General features: G+C 36.8%; 1 protein-coding gene across 1 annotated transcript; it reads right to left on the reverse strand.

Annotated features, from left to right (window-relative positions):
• Positions 1 to 165: 165 nt before the first annotated feature.
• ABCE1 (ATP binding cassette subfamily E member 1) lies at positions 166 to 12,399 on the reverse strand. The gene is made up of 17 exons (XM_005418105.3): positions 12,230 to 12,399; positions 11,837 to 11,922; positions 11,248 to 11,345; positions 10,740 to 10,857; positions 8,759 to 8,896; positions 8,545 to 8,614; positions 7,387 to 7,483; positions 6,336 to 6,425; positions 5,620 to 5,741; positions 4,753 to 4,974; positions 4,260 to 4,319; positions 4,117 to 4,175; positions 3,832 to 3,942; positions 3,600 to 3,742; positions 3,381 to 3,503; positions 2,295 to 2,406; positions 166 to 2,053 (listed from the first exon to the last, which is right to left on the reverse strand). Exons 1-17 carry the CDS (start codon positions 12,330 to 12,332, stop codon positions 2,006 to 2,008), a joined length of 1,800 nt encoding a protein of 599 aa, XP_005418162.1. The 5' UTR covers positions 12,333 to 12,399; the 3' UTR covers positions 166 to 2,005.

A 12,399-nucleotide genomic window follows, 5' to 3' on the forward strand; every position in this document is an offset into this window, starting at 1 on the left:
CAAAAAGAAGCCATAAACTGAATTTGGAGTTTTTGTTCGTAGGGTCATGCTGGAGGCTTTTTGGTTTTTCTTTTTTTAATCTAAATACTTTTTCATTCAGGATTTCAAAAGAAGCAATCTTCACTTTTTCAGGTGGAGAACGAAGCAAGCACTGAAGCATTTAACTGTTGTTACAATTGGGATTCTCTGTTTATTTCAACTCCTTTCAAAATCATAAAGAAGGCTGCATGTTGAGTTTACTGGTGAATTTTAAACTCTAGCTCCACCACAAATTTTGCAGCAGTCACTGAACAAATCATTCTGTCCTAGAGCAGGTAGTTTATCACAAGCTTTGTTAGAAGAATGAAGCCAGTAACACTTCCTTACAGAAATCTGTTGGGAAACACTGGGAAAGAGAGGCATGGCAGTAACTGGGAGGGATGTGCTTTTAGAATTTGCATTTAAAAAACAACTTCTTTCACCTGGGCCTACACTGCCTTGCTTCTCTAGGACAGTGAAGGACTGGAAGGGGTAGGTGTATTTTCTCTGATGCTGATCAAGTAAGTCTGGTTTCCTCTCTTGCTCAAGGAGTGGTAGTAGACTGATTGGCCCAACCTCTGGCCTGTGGCAAAATGTTTGAATTGCAGGATCCTCCTGTTAATACATGTAATATTCAGCTGTGTGACACACAGCTGAACCACATCTTTACCTTATCCTTATCACAACTGATTCGGAGAAGATTGCACAACTCCAGTCCAAAGGGAGTTGAGCTGTGCAGAGGAGAACAAGTTTAGTCAGCCTTTGGAAGTTTTTGTCTGACCAGTGCAGGTGTGTAGGGCTGTACTCAGTACCTGCACTTCTTCAGAGTCCCTCTGCTGCTGTAGTACAGGTGCACTGCTGTTACAGAGGGAGGCAGTGTGTATATAGTGCTCAGTACTCCCAAGGTTATGAAATAGCCATGTTACTAACACACAGAATGGCAAAACCCCACAAATTACCTCCACTCCTTTCTGTAACTTCTGAGGCAAAAATGTAAACAAGGAACAAAGCCATGTTTTCTCATCTTGTTTTTCACATGCCAATGAAGGCAGAGAACTGTTGAATGGAAAATACCCTTCTGTCCTTTTAAGACACATAGCTGAAAGTTGTTTTTTGAATGTCTGCTTGAGTAAGTAGGAATATTTGAATTTTCCTACTGGTTCCCTGAAGGACCTTATTGCAAAGGGAAGTAAGTTTTTAAAAAGGCGTCTTTAATTTTTTTCTTTTTTGTCATAGTAAGGATCAAAGCTTTTTACTTTAGGAAAAAGTAATTCCTGCATCTTAGCCTTATAAAAACTTCATGGAAGAGTGAGTTGGATAGATGGAAAGAATGTTTATATTCTTTAGGATTATTTCACTGATTATTTTCATCTCACTAGGTCTGAGAACATGCATAGGGACAGATGATTAAAAAAAGGTGTAGCTACCTTCAGTGTGAGAAAAGGGTGTGTGACATTATATAAATATACACACTTCTGAATTAGTAATTGAAAAAATTCTGCAGTGTCACAAGTTATGTGGGTATTTTATTTTTGAAACCCTCAGCCAGAGAGATTCAACCTTTTTAAAAGAGTCACTCTTGCAGCATGACATTCTTAGTAAACTTCCCTCTTATACAGAAAACAGCTCCAAAGATTTATTTTAAAATGAGGAAGTTCAGTCAGTACTTGGTACATGAGTAGGATATATTGAATTGAAAACCTTCCTTAAATTTTGAAAAATCAGGAGACCCATTTGCACAATTTCAAGGTGGTCTATTTTGAAATTATTACACTGAAAATAGGGCTGTGTCACCAAAATATAGAAAGTGGCAGTTTTACTCAGACTAGGATGTTTACTGCTACTATCTCAGATGTTAAATGCAGCAAGAGATTTTAAGCTCCAAAAGATTAATTGTTCTAAAACCTGATCTGAGCCATCTCATCACAGCTGTTTAGATTCCAATGCATGTCTAGATGCCAGTTAAAAAGATGCTGGGATTCAATATTTAGTCATCCAGGAAGAAGTAGTTTCCACTCTTCTTCTGTTCCACATCCTTGGGAAGAGAAAAAAGGTCACCATTACTTGAAGTCTTTGGCAGACTTAAACATAACTGAAATAAAAGACACTTATCTAAAACTCCTTTCTGCTTCCCTTATTACTCTTACTAGTTTCATATGCTGTTTTTCCAGCACAGCAGAACTACCCTGTCAATCCTCATTTTGTTCCATATTTTAAAATCTGGCTTTGTATCAAACAATCATAGCTCCTGTACTGCAAAGGTGCTCCTCTCTTACCTTGATGGAATTGAGTTTATTTATTCTTGGTCTGTAATTGTTGGGGTCTCTTCTAAAAGTGATTTCAAGCTGAGATAAAAACTTATTCATTCCAGCCAAGAGAGTCTGTGGACTGTTGAGACAGAAGAATATTTTAGCTATATTTTCAGAAGTTTTATATCATATGATTACAGGCAACTTTGATCTCCATCCTGAGCTCGCTCAGGTCTGGAAATGCAAATGTGAGCTGTATTTGACATACCATGACATGCTACATTTTTAGTCAAGCCCTATCTCAGATGCTGCTGAAAGATGAGAGTAGTGTCTCATTGTGGCTTCCAGCTGTGACCTTTTTCTTTTTATTTTGTATTTACATGTGTGTGCTGGTACACTTACACTCAAGGAAACAAAAACCCAACACTTGCACCATAAGTAAAATCTAGCAAAGATTGTAACATAACTTTATCAATATCCATTAATGATTGTGATTTGTGAATTTCAGCATGTGTGTTCTTGGAAGGAATACCAACAAAACCAGGGTAGCAGGGGATTGCCATGGCAGACCAGTGTGTTTACTTCATCTAGCTTGTGCCAAGTACTCACTGTTCTAAAAGCCTGTTTTCTGATAAGGCTGCTCATCAAAAAGTCTCTGTAATCTATATGAAATTATTTACAGAAATAAGAGTAGACATCAAAAGGGACAGCTCTGAAAGAGTAAAGCAATGCACACTGCATGCTGGCATCAAGACTTGCCCTTCACTACATCTGCATACAGGTACCATTAGTACACTGCTTTCTTCTAATGCATCTGAAAGTTATTTTCATAAGGCTTGTTTACAGTTGGTACTTTTTTCATTCCTTGATCTCTTCTGATTGTTATTTAGCCATCATGCAATTGCTTAAGGCTGGTCTAGTTTTAGAGGGTTTGGTTATGTTCCTCAACCCTGCCCCAACTCTGGTTTAGGCAGCCTGTAGGTAAGGATCAATCCCATTTTCTATTCCATGATCCAAAACAAAGTCAGAACCCTCAGGACAATCCTGGATGCAGCTTTAATTTCCACAGGCAGGGATGACAATCTTGCTTAGTAATCCCAACGAATCTCTTACCTGTTTGCCAGTGTGTTCTTGGAAGGAATGCCATCAAAAACAATCACACGATCAGCAAGATATGTAGCCATGATAAAATCATGTTCTACCACAAAAGCTGTTTTTTTAGCATGGAGAATGAAACTGAAATGAGGGGAAAGAAGAAAAGAAGAGACAGTAATGTGAATTCATTGTAATACTACTGCAAAGTTTGGCTCCTTGCCCAGCACGTGCACTCACCGTTTAATGACTCTGGCAGCCATCAGACGCTGTTCAGAGTCCAGGTAAGCTGAGGGCTCATCAATCAGATACACATCTGCAGGTTTACCCAGACAAAGCGCTAACGCCACACGCTGCAACTCACCACCAGACAGCGTCTGAACCTGGTGGGGCAGGGGAAACAAGGCCAGGCTTAGTTCAGGTACAGGCTGAGAGTTAAGACAATGAGGATGTTGATTCAAGCAATTAATACCTCCTGGTCAATGATGTTTTCTATCTGAAGAGGTTTCATCACGTCAGTTACAAACTGGGGGTGTGTATAGGCATCTCTGATCTTCTCGTGCAGCAGCTGACGCACACTTCCCTAGCAAAAGGAAAATGTTGCCATTCAGTTTTATGCACCACAAGAAAACAAGCAGAAACAGAATAATAACAAAAAAATCTATCTAAATAGATACAGATACAAAATAGGCATAAAATAATTTCTATATGTGTTTTGTAGCAAACATGATACTTAATAAATAAGGGTGAAATGTACCGTAGATTTAGGGCTGATTTTCTGTGGTTTGTAGCTGACATTTAGGACTGGGACCTCACCTATAAAAAGACAAAATTAATAATGTAAACAAGAGAATTTCCAGTATCCTTAAAATAGGTTTCATCTTGGGTGTAACACATTACCTCCTTCATCAGGTGTAAGTCTTCCTGCAAGCATTCGGATAAATGTTGTTTTGCCAGTTCCTAAAATAAAATAAAATACAAGTTACACATTAATCACTTTTTAGTAATTTAGACATCTAACAAGTCGTTGATACAACAACTAAGACTATTTACTAAAGAATATGTTTTAAAATTATACTGCTTTGAGAATTCCTATATTATCTTCCAGCACTTGCTACTACTTGCTTTTTCAAATGGCAGAGACACCTTAAAACTGCCACCTAAGTTTTTAAAACCGGGTAGGTAACAAACACAACACGGTGGCACTGTTAACACTCAGTAACTTTACATTCTTCCTACTCAGGGGGCTCATGCTGTGATATCTTCATTAGGCAACAAGCAGCTCAACCTGACTCAAACCCAGTAATTGTGAAGCCTGGCTCCCAAAGTGAAGAAGAGCTTTAGGAGCATATTCAGGGCTGGAGAAGTAGTTTCCAACAAAAATCGCACTTACCGTTTTCCCCTAACATCACCATAATTTCAGAATCGGTGAATTCTCCAGCTACTATGGATAGTTCAAACTCTCCCATCTTTTTTTTCATTCCTGGATATTTGTACATGCACATCTTTTTAACCTCTTCTTCATTAGCTGTCTCGGCTACTTTAAATACCAGAGATGCATCTCGAAACCTTAGATTTTCTGTTGGAACATAGCCATCTAGGAAAATATTTATGCCTATGATGGGAGGAAAAAAGATCATTAGAAAGGTCTGCTACAAAGTAAAACAAGATGAATTTCAATTCCTGGCTGCAAATTCCACTCTGATAATGAGAATGCTGGATTTTTAATGCTTTAAAAGAAGCAACAAGACCTCCTCTTTTAAGGTGTGCACATTCCAAACTGAATGAAGAAGAGCCTTACTAAACTACAGAATGGCTGGAGCAGCTCTTCCTGAAAAGCCACTGTTAGGGATGTGTGTGGGGTTTAAAGGAGCTCCTGCTGTTGGGCCCACTCTCTCAAAGCCAGTTTTTACTGAGTCTCAGTACTACAAGTGGGGTCAATTCACTTGAACTCTACATACCTGTGCACTGTGCAACCTCTCTCCTGCCCTTTCTCTACTACTTACAGGGTCTTTTGTGTAACTCCACTGTTTACAAAACACCTGCAAGTATCAAAATTATGTCCATAGCAAGTGAAAATGAAGGCTTTTTGGTTGAGTTACAAATTAAGTATCATGTAACACAGAAATTCTGCAAAAAATCACACAGTTTTTTCATTGCTGAACTGTGACAGTATGAGCACATGTTAATATAGCAGCCAACTGGCATTTTGCTGTCTTTTCTTGGGAAAGTTTAAAAAGAGAAATATGGCAAGAATTACCTTCTCTTACGCTGAAAGGCATGGTAACAACACCATAAGCACTTGGCACACCATACAGGCAGCAGATAAAGTCAGAGAGATAATCTAATACACTTAGATCATGCTCTACAACAATAATGTACCTGAAAAACAAAGCCAGAGGGATGCTTTTTTACCTCAATGCAAATCATTTTTTTTCTTTTTTTCTTACTCTAGTCTTGCACAAACAAGAGCTATCAACATGACTTTTACTTAATATGGTTTCTTCACTTTATACTAAAAAAGGAAAAGAGTTCAAATCTCTCACCAGCATTTTTTAAACTGTCAAAAACTCGTGAATGATAAATTTAAAGTCCATCTTCAGCATGAACTGGCAGCTTCTTTATGTACATTAAGTGGAAGGATGATGATTGATTTGAGTGAAAAATATTTAGCACATTTAAAGAAAATAAAAATCTTTGTGAGAAAGGGATGAAACAGCAACATTGAGGTGAAAAGTAACCACCAATGTTTTCCTATCCTTATTACAGAATTTTGAAATGAGACAAGAAACTATAGGAAATAAGTTTCCAAAATGCAAAAGAATAGAATATTACAGACTTGGAATATCTGAAACATCTGTTAGTGTACCATACTGAGGAGTGAGCACTTCTAAGGGGATGGACTGGATGCTTCTTCCCTCTGTAAGCAGTCATGCATTATTACAGTCTGGTGAAACATCTGAAGCTTGCATTTACCTGTCAGGGTTTATGAGGGACCGGATAGTAATGGCAGCCTTCAAGCGCTGCTTGACATCCAAGTAGCTGGAAGGTTCATCAAACATGAAGCTAATCCCAAAAGGAAGAGTGAAGTCTTAGTGAATGCAAGCTTTCTACTTATTCAAACATAATATTAACATTACAACCATTAAGTAAATGGAAATAAAAAAGAATCATTATTTATACTGAGAAAGGGAGACAAAAAATGAGAATTGCGCACACCTGCCTTTATTCTCTGTAGACTGCCACATGGAAGTGAGTTAAGTATTACTTTCCCAAAAGTTCTGACAAAGTTATCAAAGTTATCAAAAGTTACAAGAATCAGCAGTTAGGATTCCCATGCACTAACTTAAATTTAAGTCACCTTAATTTAACTAAATGAACTAAAAAGTGCAAAAATACTTTAGAAGACTGGAAGAAGGACATTTTCCAAAAAGAGAAAACTGAACAACGAAACCCACTTGAAATTCACACCAACCAACCAAAAAACAGCAACCCAAGCAAACAAAACCAACCAACCAAAAATTCACGAAAGCAAAACACCCAAAACCCTGTAACTCTTCTGATCTTGCTTTCTTGGTCCCAAGGAGTCAGGAAACAACAAAGATTAGACAGTAATTTCCTGCTTGCAAGACAGGAGAGGAGGGACTCAAGTTCTAAGAGGTGGGGAAGCAGCTGTACCTTTCTCATTCAGAGAGGCTAAGGGAGGTGTGCTGTCCAACAGGATACATTTAGGCGGGATTATGGAGAGCTTATGAGGTTGGGATACTGAAATTTAACACTGCCTTCTGAAATCAGCTATTTCCACTCAATTAATGAAAGCATACAGAATCCAGAGATTAAACATGAAGTAAAAATGGCTTTCAAGCCATTTTTAATTAAAATAATTTTAAAACATTATTTAATAATTTTTAAATATTCCTCACTATTTCATACAAAATATTATTGTTAAGAATAAGTGTAAATTTGAGGACCATATTCTGAGACAGATTATTAGAAGCAATGTGTAACAGAAGTAAATTTAACATACATATCAGCCTTCTGAATGCAAACAACTGCACAAGCAAATCTCTGAAGTTCTCCTCCTGAAAGGTCCTCAACATTTCTTTCTTTCAGATGTGTTAAGTCTGCAAATAAGTGATTAATTTTAGGTATGTGATAACCAACAGAACAATCCATATTTTTATTACCTACAGAAACACGTATAAACATAGCAAACATTCTACAGAGAGGGAAAGAAAACAAAAGGAGAATAAGCTTTCACATTATACAGCATCAGTATCATACTGCTAATACTAAGTCATAGCAAGCTATAATTTCTCTGCAGCATTAGCTGCATGGCTGCTTCCTGTCGTGCAGAAGAATTGTATTTCTATTTCTTTTTCGACCACACTGGTGAAGATTCTGGCCCTAAAAAGAGACTATACCAGTTCTGAAAGTGCTTCTTGTCAGGCTTGCCTGGAGAGTTCTGATTTTCAGGAAAATCAAGTCCCTCAAACCTTACAGGAGATGGGTGAAGCAGGTATTTTCTAAGCAGCTTAACGAACACATTTCAATAATAGGTTGGGTCATTAATAAATTAAGTGGGACTCAAAGACCACATTCTTGGTGGCACAATGGCAGCCCCACCTTCACTACCCAGTTCTACCAAAACCAATCCCACTGTGAATTTAGCAACAACTAAATTTAGTAACAACTAAATACAAAACACCTACAAAACATTACTAGGGCTGGACTATGCAGATGTTCTTATTAATTGTATTAATCTCAGAAGTCAGTGTTACTCCCACTAAAATTAGATACATACAAGCTTTGGGGGAGTGTGGAATATTAAGATAACATTTTTTACATGCAGTGTAGAAAGGGGGATGCTCAGACTTTGCCACATTTGTGAGCAAGCAAGAGCAGCAGATGTTAAGTGGGATTTTTTCCAGATTTAAAAATGACAATACTATGAAACAGAAACTGCATGAGATTCTGTTAACTAGAATGTACCAACTAGTTTGCCACCAGAAAGTATTATTTGTGTTATTTATATTACAGCATGCCCTAGGCTTTACACTAAAGCACTTTTTCTCTCTTTGAGTTGGTATAATGTACATGCTCCATCATATTATGGTAACTTGATTGTTCCAGTAAATATGAACTTCTCAAATGCTTTAAAATTTGACCGTACAAAATTACTTACCAAGCTGCTGACACACAACAGTTTGTGTCTTAGTTTCATCCTTCCTGTCCAGAATTGATCCCACTGTTCCCTGCGTGATAAATAATAAAAAATCTCAACCAACATTAAAAATTTCAAACAGTTCTGAATGAGGCTGCTAAATAAAACCTTTAAACACAGAAGAAGTACTACAGAAGAAGGTCCCAGCTTTCTATTAACTCATGAAATTTCTCACCTTTGCAGCTTTAGGTATCTGGTCCACGTACTGAGGTTTAATTATAGCTTTAAGGTCATCTTCCAGGATCTTGGTAAAATAATTCTGTAATTCAGATCCTCGGAAGTAAGTCAAAATTTCTTGCCAGTCAGGTGGATCCTGTGACAAAATTAAAGCCTGGGTTTACTTATACCATTAAAAAACATAGTAAGGAACCCTAATTTCAAATTCCAATCAGTAAGGCAAAGAGAATATGCTTGTAAGAGAACACACCAAAAAAATCTGCAAAAGCATTCTAAAAACAAAGTTTAGAGAGATCTTCTTTTTCCAGGTTTCACTAATCTTAAAAAAAAAATTAAATTTGCACAGCTAAGAAGCTACTGAACTGAAACAACTTCATGGGGAAAATGACAGCATGGATTAATTGTAACCGCACTTATTAGCTATTTGATACAGCTAATCCAAAGAAAAAGGACTGGAATGATAAAAGCATGAACTAGCACAGAAGATGTAACAAATCTGGTAATCTTCTCTGCTTCTAGCAAACATTTCCAAGGAAACAGAAGAAAAAAAAAGAAAGGAAAAACGACAAAGTGAAAATAAAACTGTTCACAGCAATCACCCAGGAAAAAGTTCCCCCTTGCACACTGTACTACTCTGAGGGGTGCTGAGTTAATTACTTTGATGATGAACAGTATGGATCAGACTGACAGAGTCGTATTTCCAAACCAAGCAAATACACAGAGGAAATGCTTCATCAGTTTTAGAGCAGAAGCAACATGGAAGATTCAATTCATACCACGTGTTTCTGTGGTCATACTGATATGGCTCCTTCATAGCAAAGTCTGATTTTGGAAGCATGGTAATTCAATTAAGTACACATTCAGAAAGTCAAAAGTTTTGCTATTTCTGCAATACTACCACCTGAAACAAGAAGTCCACAAAATAATATAAACCAAACTTGAAAGAGAACGTAAAATGTAGCTGGGAAATTACTATTTCCTTGGAGCTTTAGGTAGCAACCACGACTGAACAGTTTATTAAAACATTACTCTTTCAGGTAAAGAAACTGCTGAAGAAAGTATCAACACACTTGTTCTTACAAGTGCTTCCTGAAGGACAAAAGTGTGCATCAGAATTCAACTGTCCCCATGCAATCAGAAGGTAAGAAAGTAACATCTGAAATACTGGTAAGAGGAGTCCTAATAGTTATTATTTATGTCCTTTCTCCAATGTATTCACTCTTTGGAGTAGTGCTAGGTAAAAAAGCCCTTGTAAAATATTTTGCTCACTGGCTGCAGTTTGACTTGGAGCAAACACATAGGAAAATGGATTATGAATTCCCATGAATACCAGCAGAATACAAGTTTTAAGTCTCGTTCTCAAAAAGTCTTATTTCTAACTAACTAGCAACATGAAGAAACTAAGGATTTTTCAGAGCTCAGTATTCAAGTGTACAGTGGGAAATACCTTCAACCACAACTTACAATAACAACATACTTTATGAGAAATCTTCCTCAAAAGAATCAAAGATAAAAATACCTGAGATCCCAAGGATACACAGTAAGTGCTCATAGACACTTAAGCTGTTCAGGTAAAAGCAAAGGTAACTTAGAAGAAACTCCAATACTTGGGCTATGGAAATCCCTGATGGGAACAGGTAAATTATGTAGGGAGAAAAACCTGATTTTTTTAAAGACTGGTATAAAAAAAAAAACAGGCCCATAAGTGCAACTTCAAGAAACCTACCTCTGATTTTTATCTTTATGATACAATCACAATTAGTACCCTTATCTTTCTTGAGAGATATACACAATTTGCAAGAAGGCAAATTATTAGCAATAACCTTCTACTATTGGTCCTGTGTGCAGTAGGTCACTGGCTGTCAATATCAAAGTGCCAACAACCCCACAAATCTATCACATTCACAGATACAAACTTTCAGTCCAAAAAAATCAACAGCTATCTAAAATGCTAACTCTTTTTTATTGCTGATACATACATCATATTTTCCAAGATTTGGCTTCTGTTTTCCTGCTAAAATTTTCAAGGCAGTTGATTTTCCAATACCATTGGTTCCAACCAAACCCAGTACTTCACCTGGACGAGGGATAGGCAACCTGTAGAAAACATTGATAAGTTTGTGTTACACTTACGTCATCACACACCAACACTTAGTGGGCAAGTAAATGCTGCAACCCATTTTAAGACCTTCTGATTTCTACAGCATTTGTTAACTTGCAAATATCTAACCCAAATCATATCAAATCCCTTAAAAATAGAAGAGCATAAGAAATACTTAAGGGCAGTCTGTTTTTAAATAGGGGCTCTGTAAAATAATCCCTAACACTAATTTATTTCATTATAATACTTTTTAATAAGAAAAATGTAACTAACATTCTAAAAGGAAGCTCCTGGGGTAAGAACCAAGAACACTTTGGCATGCACTATGTTTACACTATCAAAAACTTGGATTTTTTTGTCTCTTTGATATTTGAAAAATAAAATACCTGTGAAGTTTGAAGGCATTGGCACAGTATCTATGTGTTGTTTCTTTCTCCAGGTTGCTAGGTAAGTTAACAATTGACAAGGCTCCAAAAGGACATTTCTGGAATTGAAATAAATTATAGATTATTAGTGCACACAATTTATTAACAAAAGCCTATGTTTTGTACTGCACCCAGCTGTGCATTTATATTTTTAAATGGACCTCTACCAAATTTACATTACATGGTCAACCTGCCACAGAAGTTCTGTACCATATGTTTCAAATTAGTAGTCTGCAGTTTAGACTGTCAGTCTACAATACAAATAAGGCACACTGCATATATTCTACACCTTTCACAAAAAACATCTTTCTGCTGCTAGGTGTCTACAGACACAAACAAAAAACCCAAACAAAGCCAAGCAAAAGCAAAGCCACAAACAAAACCCATACCTTGCAACCCAACCAGTTCAGTCAAGTGACACAGTTCTTCACTTTCTATAAACAGTAATCCAGGAAAGAAAACTGCTTTTTGAAGTTACAGTAGGCATTGCTAAATATAATAACAAAATAAGGAAAATTTAGCACTTTAAATAAAGCACTTTAATTTTTACCTTGATGCAAATACCACAACCAATACAAAGTGTTTCTGAAATCCATGCTATTTTGTTCTGTGATGTAACTTCTATGCAAAGTTTTCCTGGTGAAAAAAATTAAGATAAGATTAGTCCAGTTTCTGGTGAATCAGAATTCCTGCCTACTAAATTTCACAGAGGAACTTGTAACTGATGAACGTTCACAGAAGCTTCAGATTATCCAAAGGCTTGAAAAGTGTCATTATTACTAAGAATTGTTCATGCTTTTAGTGATATTTCTAAAGGCTTTATGAAAAAAAAGCTTGTATGATACACAAAAATCCCTTAGTTATAAAAAGCTCATTCTATGGAGTAGAACTGATTTAAAAGGGCTCCAATTGCTTCAAAACTTTGTTATATTGTATCTCTTACCCATTCGAACCACAGGACAACTCTTCTTGCATTCCTGACGACATTTCTTTGGCTTACATTTGTCATGGTTGACTATAGCAATTCTTGTTAATTTGTCGGCCATAATGCACAATTTAGGGTTAAACACATACACCAATTACAAGAAGGAGTAGTGGGAGTCTTCCAGACCT

Source organism: Geospiza fortis, unplaced genomic scaffold, assembly GCF_000277835.1.
Source record: "Geospiza fortis unplaced genomic scaffold, GeoFor_1.0 scaffold11, whole genome shotgun sequence".
NCBI classification, from domain to species: Eukaryota; Metazoa; Chordata; class Aves; order Passeriformes; family Thraupidae; genus Geospiza; species Geospiza fortis.